This window comes from Serinus canaria, chromosome 13 (genome assembly GCF_022539315.1).
Source record: "Serinus canaria isolate serCan28SL12 chromosome 13, serCan2020, whole genome shotgun sequence".
Classification (NCBI taxonomy): domain Eukaryota; kingdom Metazoa; phylum Chordata; class Aves; order Passeriformes; family Fringillidae; genus Serinus; species Serinus canaria.
The window spans coordinates 7761657-7782045 of NC_066327.1; the positions used below are offsets into that span (position 1 = coordinate 7761657).

The 20389-nt window shown below is 46.1% G+C and overlaps 1 protein-coding gene across 5 annotated transcripts in view; it reads left to right on the forward strand.

The window, feature by feature from the left end:
* The window catches only part of ACSL6 (acyl-CoA synthetase long chain family member 6), a 44775-nt gene that overhangs the window by 6955 nt on the left and 17431 nt on the right, over positions 1 to 20389 (forward strand). For all 5 annotated transcript variants that reach the window (XM_030229148.2, XM_030229149.2, XM_050979775.1 and 2 more), the window contains exons 2-10: positions 7093 to 7313; positions 8893 to 9007; positions 9760 to 9824; positions 10214 to 10315; positions 10437 to 10536; positions 11199 to 11377; positions 12218 to 12250; positions 13211 to 13262; positions 18136 to 18209. In XM_030229148.2, coding sequence (XP_030085008.1) covers positions 7119 to 7313; positions 8893 to 9007; positions 9760 to 9824; positions 10214 to 10315; positions 10437 to 10536; positions 11199 to 11377; positions 12218 to 12250; positions 13211 to 13262; positions 18136 to 18209 — 915 coding nt within the window. In that variant the 5' untranslated portion in view covers positions 7093 to 7118. The remainder of the gene's footprint in view (positions 1 to 7092; positions 7314 to 8892; positions 9008 to 9759; positions 9825 to 10213; positions 10316 to 10436; positions 10537 to 11198; positions 11378 to 12217; positions 12251 to 13210; positions 13263 to 18135; positions 18210 to 20389) is intronic.

A 20389-nucleotide genomic window follows, 5' to 3' on the forward strand; every position in this document is an offset into this window, starting at 1 on the left:
CTCCCCAAAGAAGTCCCACAGACTCACAGGCACTGTGGGCCTGTCCTCCCTTGTTTGCTATCCCTTGCTTCTCACCCTCTCTTATGTTGTCTGAGCACCAGCATAATAATCCAAAAAAAGAAATTTTATCTCAAAACTAGTTCCTTTTCTTTCCCCTCTTTTTTTTTCCTCTTCCCAATTATAACTCATTGAGATGTAGTGGAACCACAGTCAATGAGGCCAAATGCCTTGGCTTTGAGTCCTCTATTATTATTTGACCCTGCAAAGAATTGCATGATCTAAGTAAAACACAGTAATTGTGGTTGTTCACTGGAGAGGCAAGTATTTGCTCAGTGGGTAAAATTAGGCACCTGTAAGAGCTCAGTTTGGTCTGGTTTTGGGGGCATTTTTTTAATGGAAAGCATAATTTTTATGAAAATGTGCTGTCCCAAAAATCAAAGCAGTGATACATCATGTGGAGGCTGTGAGAGATTTGGCTTAAGGTGATGTGTCTGAAGGTGAGAGACATTAAATGGAGAAATGGGCTATAGTGAGATAGGCCACTTTAGAGGAGCAAAAGCAGGTTCAGAAAGTTTTAAGTAGTATTAGCCTTGGTTGGATCAATAATCCTAGTAATTGCTGAATTGCATGTGTGACTGATTGACCCTTGCAGAGTAGAGAGGGTCCCTGTACATGCATCCAAGTACATGTGGTGGGTCAGGGCTGTGGGGTCACCCCTGCCCAGGCTGCTCTGGAGGGAGGTAGGACAAGCAGTGAAGTATTTTGGGTCACTGTTGTCATGTGTTTATAGCACAATTGCACGTGGGAGAGAAGCTGTTAGATGTCCTGCAAAACTATGTGGGCCAAGTATTGCTTGTGTCCTGCTTCATTTTGGGGCTGCATACTGGATTTCCACATAGTGATTCTTTCATAGTTTCAGATACTTCTGGTGTTCCTATTTTCCCCACTTCTGGTTTTTATTTTCCCCTTTACATTTATCACACCCTTTACTGTTTCTCAAGCAGTTTGCAAGCTTGCAGAGTGCCTGGCTTCCTGTCTCACAGCAGGGAATTATTCTGTAAGGTTTTCAGTAGCTCTCTGTAATGCCCAACAAATACATAATGGCATTTTCTCTCTGTAATTAACACTGGTTTTGTTCTGCTGTAAAGCGTGGTATTGCCATTTCCATAAACACTATGGTGTAAAATCATTAAAACAGAATAAATTGACCTGTTCTCTAGTTGAAAATAGAAAGGTAGCCAAATGCCATGAGTTTTCCAAATTTTCATGTTTAAGTAAAACAAATGAGAAAAAATCTGCAGGTTTGAATTAAACTGTGTGTTTTGGTTGTGGCTGAGGCACAGCACAGCCTGTAGTAGGAGATCTCATTAGGTCACTTAATACCATAAAATCTAGAGAAATATAAGTCCAGCCTCCTTCTGCAGAGTGGTTGGTGTCCCCCTTCCTCACCAGAGCCCAGCCCCAACCCACACTGGTTTCAGGATGAGGACTGAAGGCTTATCCAGGTTCTCATCCTCTGTGCCCACACAGGGTAAACTTGTGGAGCTGCAGAGCAGAGGCTGAGTTGGCATCACCTCTCTGGTTTTAATTACAGCAGTGATTAGGAATTCACAGCCTGTGGTGTCCTAGGAGCTCCCTGGCCAAGCTGGAGAAGGTCAGAAGTATTGAGCTGCATTTAATGGCAGGGGCTTCTCCCAGGATCCTACATGGAGTTAGAGGAAAAAGGAAAAATAAGGATGATTATACTCTGCAAGCAATACACAACATCCCCAAATGCCTCTGCCTGCATGGCTGTGACAGCCTCTGTGCATGTTTTCACGAAGATGTTAATTACTGCAAGAGCTTCCATTTAAATAAACAAATGGTTTCCAGTGATGCAGTCTGACTAATAGCTTTATGTGTCCCTGGGAATGCTGATTTTCCCTTTCCCCTTGGCAAATGGAAACTCTCTTGTCGTGACATAGTCATAATTTGAGTGCCATTCGTGATTTGAATCCCTACTGCAAAGTCCCCCAAGCCTCTGTACAGAGCACAGGCATGTTTTTTGTTCTGCACAGGAAGGTGAAGGAGAGTGGTTCAAGTTTTGCTGGATGCTTCTTTGTGCAAATCTTCTGTAACTGACCCCATTTCAGTAAAACAACTATAAATCTCAGGTCTGGGCTCTGCAGAGCTGAACATGAGAAAAGAGTTCAAAAAGCTTGTAGTGTTTCACTGGCGTGAAATCCCTCTAAATCAGCCTGTCTAGATTGAGATGTTTTAGATCCTGGAAATTCTGTTTCCTCAGTGAAATGAGTGAGCAGCCATTGCCGTAGCCAAGGACACGGATCCATGGTGACTGCTGGCTGACAGGGTATTCCAGCTTGCTCTGGGAGAAGCAGAGGGTCTCTGTGCTCTAAACCACTGCATGGCACTGTAGTTCCCCACTGCAAACTGGTAATTCTCTCAGACATATTGAAAAGCTGCTTATTTGGCTTTGGTTTTGTGCTATGAAGTCTAATGTAAATAGCCTTTTTTGGGGGACACTTTACCCATTTTCCAGGATAAAATGGATCACCTGCCTCTTCTCCACCCCACTGTGAGTGCAGGGGGGCTGGAGGATATGGATTCCCCCAATAGGAGTTGTTCTTCCCAAGCAGGCATTGATGGAGTGGTAGAGAGGATGTGATTACACAGGACCAATAAAATTTTAATTGCATTAGGCATACACCAGTAGTCTGAGGCTGTTCCAACACTGGCTTATGTCACTGATCTCCATCAACTGGAGTTACAGAATCACTTCCAGGAGAAAAAGATGAAAACTAATTTGTACAAGACAGCCTTTTGTTGCCAAAATAAATAAATAAGCCCTGTTCTGGGGGTGATTGCTGTGAACACAGGCTGGTGGGTGAGCTGGAGCCCTGTGTCACTGCTGGCTGCCCCAAGGCTGCAGGAGCCCTGCTCAGCCCAGACCCAGACTGGGAAGTTCCCCTGTGCCAGGCACCCCCAGCCCTTACCCATGGCTGTGCTCTCTTGGCACTTCTCCAGCACTCCCTTCCTTCCTTCCTTCCTTCCTTCCTTCCTTCCTTCCTTCCTTCCTTCCTTCCTTCCTTCCTTCCTTCCTTCCTTCCTCTTCTTCCTTCCGTCCTTCCTTCCTTCCTTCCTTCCTTCCTTCCTTCCTTCCTTCCTTCCTTCTCCTTCCGTCCTTCCTTCCTTCCTTCCTTCCTTCCTCCTTCCTTCCTTCCTTCCTGTCCTCTGCCTTCCTTTCCTTCCGTCCGTCCTTCCTTCCTTCCTTCCGATTCCTTCCTTCCTTCCTTCCTTCCTTCCGTCACTTCCGTCCTTCCTTCCTTCCTTCCGTTCCTTCCTTCCTTCCTCCTTCCGTCCTTCCTTCCTTCCTTCCTTCCTTGACCTTCCTTCCTTCCTTTCTTACCTTCCTTCCTTCCCTTCCTTTCCGTCCTTCGCTCTCCGTTCCCTTCCTTCTTCCTCTCCTTCCTTCCTTCCGTCCTTCCTTCCTTCCTTCCTTCCTTCCTTCCGTACCGGCTTCCTGCCTTCCTGTCCCTGCCGTCCGGTCCTTCCGTCCGCCTTCCTTCCTTCCGGCCTTCCTGTCCTTCCTTCCTGCACTGTCCTTCTTCCTCCCTGCCGTTCCGGCACTTCCTTCCTTCCCTTCCTTCCTCCTTCCGTCCTTCCGTCTCTATGCCTTCCGTCCTCCTTCCTTCCTTCCTGCCTTCCTTCCTTCCTGTCCTTCCTTCGCGGCCTGTCCTTCCGGTTCCTTCCTGTCCGTCCTTCCGTTCCTTCCTTCCTTCCTTCCTTCCTCCCTGCCTTCCTATCCTTCCTTCCTTCCTGCTCCTGTCCGTCACTTCCTATGCCTGTCCTTGCCTTCCTTCCTTCCTCTCCTGTTCCTTCCTTCCTTCCTTCCCTTCCTTCCATTCCTTCCTCTCCTTCCTTCCTTCCTTCCTTCCCTTCTCCCTCCCTCCCGTCCCTCCCTCCGTCCCTCCCTCCCTCCCTCCCGTCCCTCCCTCCCTTCCTCCCTCCCTTCCTTCCTTCCTTCCTCCCTTCCTTCCTTCCTTCCTCCCTCCCTTCCTTCCTTCCTGCCTCCTCGCTCCCTCCCTCCCTGTCCTCCCTCCCTCCCTCCCTCCAGCCTCCCTCCCTCCCTCCCTCCAACCACTTTTTTCTGTCCTTCCTTGCATATTTGTTTCTCTTTTCTTTGCCATGGGAATATTTTAGAAATCCAGTGATGTGAAGTACCATTTGGAATAAATTGAAATGTCAGTGTTTCCATGTGCCACATGCATGGGTGCCATGCTCTGCTTGCTGGCACCCAGGGCTGCTGGCTTTTGGGGAACATGAATTGCAGCAGGCTGGTAGATCCACTTCTGGGAACAGAAATGGGGCCAGAGGTAGCAAAAATGGGGCACAAAGGTAACAGAAATGTAGAGTAGGGGTGTGGAGAGCATCCTGCTGCTGATCCTGAGCCTGAGCTGACAGCAGCAGCTGCTTGTTGTGCAGCCTGGAGTGCAAAACTGCCTTGATGATGGGTAACCCAGCCCAACTGTGCTGGGTTTCAATTACTATGATTTATTTTCCTGATCACATGAGAAATGTATTCCCAGAGCATGTGAACCATGAGGTGCTTACCTGCTTGTCATGACTCGTCAGAGGAGGCTGTGATCCAGGCACCCCTGACCCCTCTTTCTCTAGGGAGGAGGTAAGGCAGTTCCCTCTGATCATCCAAAACACACTTGGGCCCCTTTCCTGGCCACCATCCCAGGGCAGGTTGTCTGCTCTGAGCAGATCAAGTATGGACTTATCATGAATCACTTGGGGATGCAAAACACAGGATTAACTCTTGTGAAAGGCAACTTGTGTGAACTCTGCAGTGCCAAAATTGAATGTGAACAGAAATTGCAGCCCTGATTCTCATGACCCTTCTGTTGATGCTATGAGCTCTAGATGTCCATGGATGCCCTCAACCCAGGTGGGTGTAAAGGCCTGGTCCTGCTTCTACCTAGGCAATCCCTGCAGCTGAGCAGGGCAGAAGCAGGACAGAAACATATGGCCGTAGCCAAGCACCCCCCCATGGCAGTGCTGTTCCCACAGGCACCTTCCCAGCTTTCCATTTTCAGCTTAACTGCACAGATGGATACAAAACAGCATTTACAGGCTGCTGTTGAGGGAGTAATTCCCAGGATTTCAGTGAAACCAGCAAGCTGGGTGGCTGCTTTTGGTGGGACAGGCTGTTTCTGGGAGCAGACAGTCTTAATTGGGACTTGCTGAAATGCTTTTGCACAAATAGGCAATTCATCAGTAAATTAATAGCTCCCTTGCTAAGCTCTCCTAGTTTTTGTAGTAAAAGTGTGTTTGTCAGGCTACTTTTCATGGTCTGGTGTTGAGAAATATTGAGGGGAGAAATCAGCACTCTGTCTCAGTTCATAAAATCATTCTATCCCAGAATGGTTTGGATTGAAAGGGACCCTAAAACTCATCCAGTTCCAACTGCTCTGTAATGACCACGGACTCCTTACATTATATCAGGTTCCTCCAAGCTCCATCCAGCCTGTCTTTGAACACTTCTAGGGATGGGGCATCCACAGCTTCTCTGGGCAAGCTGTGCCAGGGCCTCACCACCCTCACAGTTCATACTAACATTATTGCAGTTGCATAGTCTGTATTTTATAACATGTGGGCATTTCTGAAAAGGTCCTCAAATCTCAGGAGGATGGTGGGTATCTCCCAGTAACATCATCTGGGTGTGATAATTGGAAGGGTTTAACCATTCTTGAAGAGGCTGGTTGTGTCCCAGAGGGTTTTCAGAGTCAGGAATTCTCTGGGAGCAGAGGTGGCTGTGGGATGTTGGCCAGCATCATGAAGCAGCATGGAGTCAGAGGGACATTTGGGCCAGAGCTGTCATGGCAGATGGATGACCCTGAATATGGGCTCTCTGTTGCTGTCCCCTTGCTGCTGCCCTCACCATTTCAAAGACCAAAAGTGAGTGAGGTTAATTGTTTGTTATGTTGGTTTTTCTCTTCTGCAAACTTACCAATCTTCTCCAGAGCCTTGTGTGAAGAGTGCCCCTGTCTTCACCACCTGGCCTGTGCCAGCCCCAATGCTCACTTGGTACAAAGACAGGAGAAGGCTACTAGAGGATAGTCCTGACCCTCAGGACTTTCAGGGTAGTGCAGCCCAGACACTGCTGCCAGGAGGGAAAAAGCAGGTTTGTGTTAGTGGTGCTGTTGTGTGGGAAGTCCTGGCCTCCTCATCGAAGTGAAGCCATGGAACTCCACAAGCTGGAGCAAGGCCAGAGGGCAAAAGGGAAAGGGCTGCTTGGGCTCATGTTGCTGAAAAACTTTTTTAAGACCTTGACTCTTGTAAAGTCATAAACAGAGCTGTGGGAAACCTGAACTGTTTGGATTCTCCCTGGGCAGCACCTGCTTGGCTCATTCCTCAGAGGGCTGGCTGATACTGGGGACTCCTCAGTGAGGAGCTGAGGGCTGTCAGTGTGAACAGGAGTTATTTAAAATGTTCCTTGTGCACTCAACACCCAAACATGAGTCCCTGGAGCAGCGGGCCACCTGCTTGGCTCCTTCTCTCTGGTGGCTGTTTCTGTTTGTGCAAAAGGGAAAAGCAAGGCATCTTGCTGTGTCAGAGTCTAGATCAATGCCCAGTCCACAGCGTGACCTTGCCTTTCCCAGGAGCAGCTCCCACTCTGTGAGCCCAGCACAACTGTCGGTGCAGTCCTGCTCAGGGAAGGCAGAGAAAGCTCCTGGCAGCCCTGAGGGGTCCTAGCTGGATCCTAGAGCCTGTCCCAGCACCTCTCACTCCAGATAACTGCAGCTGCATCACTTCTTGTACATTGGTGCTCAGCTGTCCTTAGGGAGTGAGCTGTCTGTTCCAGCTCACTCTGCTATGGATGCTTCCTCCTCTCTTCTGTCTCTCCCATAGATGCAGTTTTTCTCAGTTAGGGTGGCCACTGGCAGGCAGCCCCTGGCTCAGCAGAGCAGGGTGTCTGTGATGGCTGATGAGGCAAAGCATGTTCTCCCCTTCCCAGAGCCCCGTGCTGCCTCTGCCCCTCCGCATCCTGACCTCACCCGACCTGACCCATCCTTCTGGCTCTTGCAGAGTTCACAGTTTCGCTGGTGGAGAAGATGCAGGCTCAGGAGATCCTGCGGAGCCTGCGGCTCCCCGAGTTCGATGACCTCAGCCAGTTCTTCCGCAACCTGCCGGCCACGGCGCTGGTGGGCATCGGTGCCTTCGCGGCCGTCGTCGCCTACTGGTTCGCCAGCCGGCCCCGGGCCGTGAAGCCGCCCTGCGACCTGCGCATGCAGTCGGAAGAAGTCGAGGTAAGGGCAACCCCGGCTGGCTTTCCCCAAGATCTGCATGCCTGGAAGTCATAGGATGGATTGGGTTACAAGGGACCTTAAAGATGATCTCATTCCAACCTCCTGCCATGGGCACTAGGCCAGGCTGTTTCAAGCCCCATCCAGCCTGGCCTTTAACACTTGCAACCTGTGCCAGGGCCCCACCATCCTCAAAGGAAAGAATTTATTTCCAACATTTAATTTAAACCCACTTTATTTCCATGTGAAGCCACTACCTCTTGTTCTGTCACTATGTGCCCTTGCAAAAAGTTCCTTTCCAGCTCTCTTGTAGGCCCCTTTCATTAAGGTCTCCCTGGAGCCTTCTCTTCTTCAGGCTGAACAACCCTAACTCTCTCAGCATTTCCTCATGGGGTAGGTGTCCTATCCCTCTAATCACCTTCATGGCTCCTCTGAACTTGTTCCTACAGATCTATGTCCACAGGTCATGCCAGAAAGGCTTTTTTGTTGTTGTTTTGGTAGTTCCCCAAAACTCATCCTGAAATCAGCCATGTAATGCACTGTGCCAGGGATCACTTCACCCCTTAATTCACCTTTTTCTGTAAACTAAAAAACTAGAATACAGAATACATGTTATTCTCTTAGATTTTCAGTAAAATTTTGATCTTAGCTTTGTTCAACCATCCATGGCCAAAAATTAGAGGCACTGCCATTGCATGGGAGAAACAACTGAAAGGCAATAGCTGATGAAACAAGATCACCTGGCACTCTTCATGTGTGCCCACTGCCGAGTTTGGTGCTGCAAACTAGGTAATAGTAAGAAAAATTAAACCTGAATCCATGCTTAGAGGCTGAGGAGTTACTAATTGTTATCCTTGCAAAAGGCTTTAATGATGTGGCTCTGTTTTAAACAGAAATGTTTCTGAATATTGTCTCCGCTTATTTTAATATCTGAAAGTGGGACGAGAATTTTTAAAGCCTTTTGTGATATTCCCTTTAAGATGTCATTGTCTTTAATTCCAGCAGCTTTTTAAAAGGGTGGGAAGAATTTGCATTTTTCAGGATAGTTTTTTCCTGTGATTAGGTCTTTAGTTGTTGGGGTTTTTTTGGCTCCCAGTGCAGTCCTGGTTTGGTCATTCTCACCCTGGGTGCCCACTCTTAAAACACCTCTGCTGAGGTCATGGCACTGGGGCTGGCCTCTGCCTTGATCTGTCCTTCATGTTGGCATGGATGTCCTTGTGGAAGTGCTCATGGTGCTAGTCCTGGAGGCCTGTGGAACCCCAAGCAGTTGCATCCCCCAGCACATCCCCACTCCATTACTTCCAGATCCATATTCCTTGTTAAATTCCCTAGGGAAATATCAATGATCTCAGTGACAATGAGCTGTATCAAGTGTTCCTCTGTGACCAGAGGGCTCTCCCTATCCCTGAGGTGCTGAGGTCAATGTCCCCCCGCTCTTACATCCCTTTGGGTCTTGGGTCAGGTGGTGGTCACACAAGTGTTGCTGGCATTTGGGAAGTGTGCTGCTTGGGGGTTTCCCCATCTCCCACCCCTTGAGCAGTGCTGCTGGCTGTGTCATCTCATGTCACCTCATCTCACGCAGGGCCTGGCCGGGGCGCGCCGCTCGGTGATCGGGGACAGCCCGCAGCTGCTGACGCACTACTACGATGATGCCAGGACCATGTACGAGGTCTTCAGGAGGGGATTCAGCATCTCTGGTGAGAGCACAGTGGTGGGGAGGTCTAGGAGCAGAAGCTGGGAGAGGTGGGGACCAGCCCATGCAGATGTTCTGGTATTGTCACAGAGCTCTCACACTCTTGAGACGCATCACTTCCCACTACTCTACCATAACTATTTCCAAGTCTTCTGCTGTTTATGGTGTCCTGCCTCATTGGATGCAACAATGTCATGGTCAGATTAGTATTTTTGGTACCATAAAAAACCCCAGAAGATCTGCACATATTCTGCCCCACAAGACAGGGGTAGATAAAGGACTTGGTAGGTGTATGGAGGAATGTATTTCTGCAAGTAGATACCATTAGCAAATAATTCAAACTTTTCAAATTTTCATCTGGTCACACACTGCTGTGTGTTGTTTTACCTTCCTCCAGAGTAGGCTGGGCTAAATATAGTAGTTTTCACCTTTTTTAATCAAAAGGCAGCACAAGTAGTGGGATGAGTGCCCTTATCAGACACTAATGCTCATGTGACCTTTGGAGAAGTGTCATTTAATGAGGCTGTCTGGGGCAAACTGCTGCTGGCAGTGGGGAGAACTGAGGCCTTTTTGGGGGATCCCAGCAGCTTGTCTCCCATCAGATGCACTTGTGTGTGTAATTTGCTGGAGATTGCTTTGAGAACCAACCCATTAACTATGGATTTACTCCTGGAGGGCTCCCCCACATCGTGGCCCTGTGTGTTAACTCCTGGCACTGCCTCCCTATAACTCATCATCTCTGCTTGTGTCTTTCAGAGAATGGCCCCTGCCTGGGCTTCAGAAAGCCCAAGCAGCCCTACCAGTGGCTGTCCTACAAGGAGGTGAGCTGGATGTGAGACCTGCTGTGCATCCTCTTCTCCTCCCCAACACAAGAAGGGGTGTTAGCCCAGGGGGTTGCTCATGCACTGTGTGATGCTTCCTGCTCTCCCCACCCTGGCACATCCAGGTGTTACATGGGTGTGTCAGATTTCAGGGGCTGGCTCCATGCCATGAGCCCACTCCTGAAAGCAGCACTGAGGCACTCTGGAGCTATGGGGCATTGCTGACCTCATCAACTGCTAGTCAGCTAATGATGGTTCATGATAACATAAAAATTGGACTTTTAGACAGGAAATAGAATAATTTGAGAGCCTCCCTGTAAGTCTTTGCTTAATTTGTTATTGTTTCTATTTCTCTTTTTTAATGTATTTTTTTTCTCTCCAAATTCCAGGTGGCTGAAAGAGCAGAAGCTCTGGGTTCAGGCCTTTTGCAGCAGGGCTGCAAGCCATCCACTAAGCAGTTCATTGGCGTCTTCGCTCAAAACCGCCCAGAGGTGAGATTTTATATCCAACTTGATATTGTATTAATAATGTTCCTGACCTGTCAGCTTGTTCTCAAGTTATATCTGCTCTCATGGCCTCTTCTCACCTTTGTGCTTCCATGTTCTCCTTCAGTGGATCATCTCTGAGCTGGCTTGCTACACCTATTCCATGGTGGTTGTTCCCCTGTATGACACCTTAGGCCCTGGAGCCATTCGGTACATTGTCAACACAGGTAAAATCAAAACTGATGTGATCTCAGTTCTGTTGCTCAAAATGGTTCATTTTCTGCTTCTAAAAGACAGATAATCACAGAATCCCAGAATGGTTTGGATTGGAAGGGACCTTAAAACTCATCTTGTTCCAGCTCCCTCTTCATTGGCAGGGACACATTACACTAGACCAGGTTGCTCCAAGCCTCATCCAGCCTGGCCATGAACACTTCCAGGGGTGGGGCATTATACTTGTTGAGTGTCTTGAATTCACTTAGAGAGGTTCCTGAGAAACCATGTGTCCCTGTGCTGCCTCTGTTGCATTTTCCACATGCCCAGTGGTGCACAGCCATGGATTCTGGATGTGGGAATTCCTCCATGCCCACCCACTCCTGTGTTGCTTGATATTTTGCCTCCTAGATTTTTTTAATGCATGTGGGGGCCAATTTTAATGTTTTGAACTGACTTCCAGAATAATCGTAAATGTCAGCTACAGCTTTGACATTGACTTAGGTTAGCTAAGACTGCATTTTTTCCTCATTTTTCAAGAGAAGCATGTGTTGTATGCTGGGATTTCTGGTATAGCCTGGAGTGACTATCAGAACTGATACAGGGTTAGCTATGAGCTAGTCTTGCATTAAAGAAGATTTACTGCAAACAGCTTGTTTGGCTGTTTTTCTTGCAGCTGACATTTCCACGGTCATTTGTGACAAGCCTGAAAAAGCCAGGATACTCCTTGACCATGTGGAGAGGAAAGAAACACCAGGCCTGAGGTCTATCATCCTGATGGACCCATTTGAGAAGGAGCTGAGAGAGAGAGGGAGGAGCTGTGGGGTTCGTATCCAGACCATGCAGGAGGTGGAGGTGAGTTTGCTCTCTCTCTCCCCTTTTACTATTTTTTGTACTATCTGTAAAAAGACAGTGCAATGCACAGGAACTTGTGAATTGTGTGCCAGGTTCAGTGTCTGGAGAGCACAAAAGAGCAGCTTGTGGCTGATAATGCTGATGCTTGGTGCACTTGCCTCTTGGTGTTATTCCTTGTTGGTAGCAGAGCCAACATTTCAATTCTTTATCCTCAAATATGCTATCAGCCTCTATTTAGGCATGGGAAGGGGGTTGTTATTTGAGACATTGTCCTCATACAGTGTACCAATAAGTAAAACTTTACAAAAGAAAGGCCTCGTAAAATCATGGCTCATTTACTTTGGCTAAGCAGAAATGGGCTGTGGGAAAGAGATTCAGCTGAATCAGGGGTATGAAAACAAGTTATAAACCACTGTGTGTTCACATTGTGGTGTATGGTGGTTGGTTGAGTTATGTTTGTTGTGCTTTAAACTATGTAACTGATGATGGGCTAACTGCTTTGAAAAGGCCTGGTTTTTTGCAATAAAGCAGCTCTCCTTTGCTCCTGCCTGGGGACTCTGCATTGCTATGGACCCTCATCCACACTACATGTAAGCCTACAGCCTCACACTTGTTTGAAACATCCTGGATGCAGCTCAACCAATCCAAACACTACTTGAAATCCAAGGGAGGCACTGCAGTTAAGGCAAGAAACTAAGGATAATGAAGATGTCCTCAGTGCCAGCTAGGAATTTGTCTGCTTTAGCTCACACTCCCTCAGTGGATGGCAGATTATTAGCAAGTGGGTTACACTGCAGGAATTAAGGTGGAAATCACTTTTGTTACTTTCATCTCTTCCAGGACTGTGGCCGTGAGTGTCGACATGTGCCTGTGGTGAGTGCTGGCTTGTTGCTTTTCCCACTTACAACTGCAGCAGAAGGGAAGAAGACCTTAAAGCTCTTGTTCCAACCCCCTGCCATGGGCAGGGACACCTTCCATGGGTGCTTGGTTGCTCCAAGTCCTGTCCAATATGGCCTTGAACATTTTCAGGAATGGGACAGCCACAGCTTCCCTGGGCAACCTGTACCAGGGCTTCCCCAGCCCCATAGGGAACAATGTGCAGTATTTGCTTTATTCCCTCTGCCTGGAACACTTAATTGAGATAGCTCATCCTGCTATGAATGTGTTAATGGGACAGTAATTAAATGCCATTGTTAAGCTACCCTAATTCCACTACCTTACCCTGGTGGCACCAGGGGAATGTCTCTCTACCCTTCACTTTCTGCTGGGGTTCCTATAGTTCAGAAACACTACTTGGCAGTATTTATTTGGGATATTTTGGGAAAATTGCTTTGATATTTTTCACTGGCTGCTCATATTCATACAAAACTCTCAAAAGCAGCTTCTGTCTTTAATCATTCATGACCCAAAATAGTGCACATATGGGGTGATGCTGAGAATACAGAGATGCTGCTGGAAATGGGAACAGTCAGCAGCTTTGGAATCTTGTCCCCTGTTGTGGAGCTCTTTCCAGAATTGACCTGGAAGTTGATGAATTATCTCAAGTTGTCCCACATGTCTAAAGATATAGGTGGTGGCTTGGAAAATACTAACTGTGAGACAAACACTTAAGCATGCCCTTAGTGCAACTGGAGCACAGCATAAAGGGAGGAATAGAGCCTGCATCAGCTGAAGAAACCTGGTTATATATGCTGAGGAGAATTATTGCTTTTTATGTCAGAGCAAAAACATAATTGGTTTGATCTTTAGGTTTCTACAATGTCAACAGTCTCTACCACTGACACATCTGCATTTGACTGATGTGATTTTCTTAATCTCCTTTTGTATTTCTAGCCTCCCCGACCAGAAGATCTGTCAATTGTCTGTTTTACTAGTGGCACTACAGGTAAAAGAGGCATTTTAATCTAGAAATGTTAGAATATCTTATGAAATTAATTATTAATCCAATCTCTATATATACAAACTTGCTGTTATACTGATATGGTAATGATATCTCTAGGCATTTTAATATATTTAAGACTAGGTTTATATACTTCTGTAGATTGCAAATTAAAAATAATAATATATTTATTTGTCAGTTGAATTCTCTGACATACACTTTGCCAGTATGATTTTCCAGTTGTCTGAAAATCCACCAGTGTGTCTGCTTCCCATTTTGTTGTGTAGTTGTGAAGCACTTGATTGATTGGTATTTATCTTTTGCAAATGTTAAAAAAACAAACAAACAAAAAATGTGGTTCCAGAGCTTTACATTCTTTGTATCCTAAGCACATTGATGTCTCCAGCCTCACCAAGGTCCTTGTCACCTCCTCTTCTTGTGTGTTGCTCATGACACCGAGTGCTGGAGAGGTTTGGGATGAGCCTGGGCAGCCCATGGTGCTGGTACTCATGTGCTGCTGGCCTCTTTTTCTTGGAGAGAAGGGCAGCATCATTTTCCTGCCTGTTCTTAGCAGAGGCAGTTCTTTCTCCTCTCTTCAGATCCTGGTCTTCATCAGCTTGCAGGAATTTCCTACGCTTGGGAGCTCAGCTTCTCTAACATCTCCCTGAAAGCTGTATGAGCAGATGCACAAGGCATCACTGCTTGGGACACTGATTTTACACTTGCCTGCAGAGAAGGTCCATGCTCCAGGCACTGCTGGAGCAGCTCTTCCAGATCCACCTGTGTTTTTGGGATTGCCTAATGCTTGGTGCTATGCCAAAGCATCCTCAGTTTGGTCTCAGCAGAAGCTGCTGGGAGCTGCTGGTGCTCCTCAGATGGTGGGTCAGGCTGAGCACGAGGGAACACCTTCATCCTCCATCTCCCAGAAGAGACCTGTGCTTCACACCAGGTAGGCAACTGCTTTATCAGCTCCAAGTACAAGCTCAAGATGTATTAAAAGGGTTTGGGTGTTTTACCTTTGTGTATGGTCCTTAGTCTTGATATCTGCACTTCAGACTGCCCAGGGCAGAGCACTGAGGGAAAGGAGCCTGTGACTCTGTTCTATTCCAGCACTGGGAATTCCTAAATGGGAAAGACTGAACTCAGTGCTGGACATGAACATCACAGCCATGTACAGAGTGAGTGCAAAGTGGCTGGGCACAAATGGGAGCAGTGGAAATGGAAGGAGCCATGCTGTGGATACAGCAGGGCACAGTGTGTTTCTGTGCATGTTCAAGTGCAGGGCAATTATTTTTCAAGTCACGTTATTGTTGATATTTTTATTTCTAAATAAGAAATTCTGCATAGAGAAGGTTTCTTTTGATTTTCTTTTTTATTTGCAGATGCAATCATGGGCCAGTTTCCGATTTTGTGCTTTTCTTAGAAACATGCCCAGTTACAGAAATAGGACAACCAGGAAGTTCATTTCCCTTCTCCCATCCAAATCAGAGATTTCCAATTTTGCAAATCATCTCAAACTGAACCCTCTCATAACAATGATTTGTGATGCATGAGCCCATCCTCTACTGGTGCAGGACTTTGCACATCACTCTCTGCCTTTTCCAGAGGTTGCATCAACACTCTGGTCTGTTTTCTACATTGTGCTTTGATGTAAGAGTTTTATATAGCCCATGTAATTTTTAGTGACTAAATTTAGAATGTTCTTCAAAGGATATGTTCTCTAGGGCTTTTCCAGTTTCAAAGGGCTTTAAATATTTTTGTATGGTGTGAAAAAAAGCTCTGCTCTAGAATTTGTCACCTGGAAACTGTAGAATTGCAAAGAATTCCCCAGGAGCAGACTTTAACACTTGCTTTTCTTTGACAGGACCAGATGCCCAAATGCCTCCTCAGGGATAGAAGAGAGGCTGAGGTTGCTGATCTTGGATGACAAGAGCAACTTCCATGGTTGTGCCAAGAAGCCATCAGCACTTGGAAATGGGCCAAAGATACATAGATATCCCCAAACTGTCAGGATACAATTTTTCATGTTGGCTACTCCTAAGAAATCAATCAACTGTCATTCCCTCAAGGATCCACTGCTCCAGGGGGATAAAAATTGCTTCCCAGTGGTTTCTCCCAGCCTGGCAGCGCATGTTCCTTTTTGCCAGAGCTCCCCAGTGGAGGAAAGTGCTGACATCCCAGAATACTGATGGATCACACCATCAAATTTGTGCTGGAGCACTTGAAAGATCCTTTTGGCAATGTGGAAAAGGTTCTTCTATTCTTTTAAAGGTTCTATTACTGCTTATAAGAACTATCAAACAAGCCTGGCACCAAGGAGGACTTGACATTCCTGGGTTATTAATGGATTGCAAGGTATCCATTCTGTAACAGGACACCCACTGGGCCTGTCTTTGTGAGGAAATTCAAACAAGAACAGTGTTACAGAAATTGCATTGATTTTTTAAAATAGAAAAGCAGCATCCCTGCCAACCCTCTTCTCTCAAAGTGGTAATTCTGAGAAAGGGGTCATAGAAAGGGGCTCCTATTTTTGCTACGTTAACTCTTAGAGCTACTAAGGAAGGAGCAGGACCTTGCAGGAGTCCCCCAACCCAAAAAGCTTCAGCTGTCCCATAACAGCATGGTTTGTTCTGGATTTCTCCTGATGGAGGCTCTCCTGGCTCCAATGCTGCTGCTCTGCTTAGACCCCATCATCACTGCAGTCTGTCCAGGGTGTTGAGCCTGTGTGAGAAGAGGAATGCAGAAGGAGTCAGGATGTTAACACTGCTTTCAGGCATGGCAGAGATGCTGATCTGCATTCAGGTCAGAGGTGGAGTGAGCAAATTAATCAAACATCTGAGAAATCTCATAGAATCATGGATAGTTTGGCTTGGAAGAGACCTTCAAAGCATGTCTAGTTCCAATTCCCAGCCACAGCAAGGGACATGTTCACCTAGACCTGTTTGCTCCAAGCCCCACCCAGTCTGGCGCTGAACACTTGGAATCCTCTAAAAAAACATCTGAAGAATTTTGTCAAGGTGCAGGGACCAGATGTGTGCCAGAGGGCAGAGTTTTGAGTTTCCAAACCAGTACTGAGCACATCCTCTCCACTGTGACACTGCAGGAGCACAGCTGCTTCTAGAACTGCAGGGGCTGAGCACCAGTGTTTGGCTGGCCACAGCTCAGTAACACAAGTGGTTTTGGAGTCGTGGTGTGTGTGCACAACTGACACCTGCTCATGGATGCTTCATGGAGCCTGGATCCATGTGTGCACCCAGCTGTGAAAATAACCTGCCGGGCTGGTTTGGCACCTGTGTGTGAGCCTGCTGGTACAATATGTTAGCATGGGAGCAGCCATGGCTGGCAAAGCTGTCAGCTTCACCCCTGAGCTTCAGATGGGACCAAACCAGGCTCCTGTGCCCCAACTTCATCTGCAAGCGTTTGGAACTAAATTAGTCAAGGCACTTGGAGCTGCAAATAGGGATTTTCAGTACAATATATTGTGTTAAAAATATCCTGCTCTATTGCAATAAATGTATGCAACAATTGCTACTGCTGTTTGTGCCTGCCTTTAATTATCTGGGAGGCTGAGTAAGAGTGATGGTGGTGGAGCTGGCAGGGCAAAGGGCTCAGTGCTGAGTGTGCCCATGCCCACACTGGAGGGCTGCTAGCAACACAGCCCTCAAACTGTTCTGAAATGAGAGGATTAAACATACTTTCCTGTGCTGAAACATATTCACAAAGCAGCACAGTCTCCTCCTAATCTGAGGAAGGCAGAAAGGAATTCTGGCTGGTGTACCATTTTGTTACATTAACTGAAGGAGCTTTGCCAGGCTGCTCGTGCCCACTGTTCTGGGGACACACTGGGCACCTGCAGGTAAAGCTCCCCTGATCTGCCTTCACACAGAGCAGCAGGAACTACGTGGCAGTGGTGTGATGGAATTAAAACAATCTGCTTAAAAACATGTTGGAGAGAAAGAGGCTGGCCCCATAATCTTTATTTGAGCTGAGCTACACTTTATTTTCACAAGTAAAGCCTTGCAGGGTGATGAAAAGGGACTGTGCTGTGACAAGAGGGCATGCAGAGCCCTCCAAGCCACTTTTTTGTGAACATGGAGGTCTCAGCCTGTGTATTTGCTTAACAAACACTCTGTTTTGGTGTCCAAAAGATATGAAGTGCAAGAGGTGTACCATGGTCAGCTGACCATGGTGTAAAAGGAGTGTAAAAAGGCAAATATTGGTGGTGCTGAGGTGCTTGCTGGTGGTGGATAAAATACTGCAGGGGCAGTGCCCAGCTCTGGAACACAGCACAGGGGCTCTGCTGGCTCCCTAATGGGTTTAGGGCTGTCTTCAAGACACCTGTGCTGCTGATAATATTCATTACTTCCCTTAATTGTAGTCTCAAAGGGTCTTCTTGTAGCCTAATTTTGACCTGCACTGCTCTCTGCATTTCTCATGTTATCCAGAGTACTGGTTAAGTAAGAGTATAACAGCCTTTTAAACAGTGTTTCTTGGTGTTCAAAATCATTCTTAATCAAAATCTGGATGAAATAAGTCCTCCCAAGAGAGGCTGGAACAGCCAGCCAAGTCTGATGGCTGTGCTCATTGTGTGGCTCCATCTGAGCCCTCTCAGAAATTGCAGTTGGGCTATTTCTGCTGGAACCTGTTTTCCAGAGTCTCCAAGAGAAATATTTCTGTTTGCAGTATCACTTTATGAAGTTTTGAGTATTGAAGTGTTTTTGGTGCATAGTAGTACACAGAAATGATGGTGAAAATTACTGTTTTAAAATTGAAGAAACGAACATAATATTTTAACCATTTATTGTTTTGGGTATTTTGTTTAGTTTTTGAAAGTTACCTTCTGGCTTATCTTTTAAACTCTCCCTCTGCTTCCTTTCAGGAAATCCCAAGGGTGCTATGCTGACCCATGGAAACGTGGTGGCGGATTTTTCAGGCTTTTTGAAAGTGACGGAGGTGATTACCCTGAGCTAGAAAACATTGCCATGTGCAGGGGGTGTGGGTTAACTGTGGGCCCTGCATGGGCTGGAAGGATGCTCTTGCAGATAAAAGATGACATTTTCCCTGCTCAGAGGGCTAAATCCATGGGAATGGAGCAAGGCTGAATCTACAGTACTGGAGGGCATTAAATCCTCTTTGCAGCTCTGGCTCCCAGGCTCTGTAGGGCACTAAGGGCTTCTGAGAAACAATGCTGACTTTTGTTCATTAACTCTTTCATTAATCAGTTCATTAACTCTTTTTGAAGAATTAGGAGAGCACACAAGCCCTATTGGTGCTTGAAGAGGAGTTCAAGCTCGTCTTGTGCTCTGTGTGTCCCATTGTGCCCAAAAATGTCACCATTTATTTGAAACCTCTCTGCATACAAAAGTGTGTGTATATAGATATACAAGAACATAAGTGATTTTTTTACATTCCAGTATATTTCAGTTTTTGTTAGACATATTTCTAATAGAGCATAGCAGAGTGCTGGCCAAGTGCCTTTATAATCTGTTTCACACAACTGCAAACTCATGTTTAGAAACAATATAGGAAGCAAAATCAGTTGACCATGACATAGTTAGGATTTTAGACATCCTGTATAAAACAAATCTAAATAATCTAATTTCTGGTAGTGAACAGGAATTCTATAAAGTACTTACATGCACATAGGATGGACAATTGGTTACCTCATACCCCTTACTGGTCTTATTGTTGATGTTGAAATTACTGAAGTTTTTTGCTTTAATCCTGGAATTTTCTGAGATTTCCGGACCACCGGTGTAAAGAAACTCAGCCATGTGATGTAAGAAATCCCACTGAACTCCCATGTTCCAATGTTTGCAGGACTGTGCCTCCACAGTGTGCAGGACAAAATGCCAGTGAGGGCTCCTCAGCATGGAGTTTCAGTGGCAGCAAGAGGCACAAATGAAAGCTGAGGTGTGGAGAGGCCTGAGCTTCTAAGAGCAGGCATTTATTTTGAAACAGCACTAATTTAGACCTGAGGGAACTTGGCATTTTCCAGAACTGGTCCACTAAAATGGATTTAGTGTTTGCTGATGGAGTGGGGCCCTGATTAATCTTAAAGATATCAGATTGAGACCCAAGTCTGGTGTGATTGTAAATTTATCTCCAGCCACCAGAGCAATGCTAGCAGAGGGTAAATGCCTGTAGCTGATCCACAAGATTTGGGTAATGTCTGACCATAGTTATGAAATAGAGGAAAGTGTGAAACATTTGAAAGTAGTATAAATTAAAGAAACAAAATGAGAAGTTCTGTGGGTTTGTTGTTTACAAGTTCTTGTGGCATTTTTGCTTAGTTCAGTGATTTTTACTAACCAAATGTATTTTTAAGCAAGTCCAGAGCTTTATTATAAGGTTCTTCTCAAATACCAAGAAGCTGTTTGCATTTTTACCTTTAACTGGCCAACTGTGAAATGCTATTCAATGGCATAATTTTGGTCTGATTAAGATCAGATTATTTTGTCTGGGCTCTTACAGCAGTAATAAAAAAAAAAAAAACCCTGGTTGATATTAAAGGTTTTGCATTACTGTGCTTGCAGAACTAGATCTGCAGGCCTTAATGGCTTCATTCAGGCTGACAGACACAATAATATGAAATGGGATGTTGAGAACACCCCCATGGTCAATGATGTTTGACTTTGGTAGGTGATGGCTGGTGGGCCATACCCAAATCTGACCAGCCCAGATTTAACTTCAATAAAATATCCCCTGAGGGATGAACTTCTGTGTCTGCCTCCACTGTATCCCAGGTCATGAGCTATTGATTCCTTCTGAGCAGTGGAGGTGCAAGTGGGTATAAACTGTTAGTACTGTGACCTGATAGATTTTTATACCCATTTTCCACTAACCACTGGCCTTGATGCAAATTATTGGGTAGGCAAACTTTCAGTTTATCTAATCCATAATATTACAGCTAGCTGTACCCTAGGAAATGCAGGTATAAAGGTTATTTTCTTTTGGGGAATGGGTTAGGTAAGGCTCCTGGGCCCTTTGTTTATTCCAGCCTTCAAGAGAGAGTTAAAAACTTGGCAAAATCAAGACTTTGGCCACTTTTCTTCCCTTCTTTCCCCTGTCTGTGGGACAGTCATAATGCCCTTAAAATCATATTTTAATCACTTAAAATGACGAGAAACACT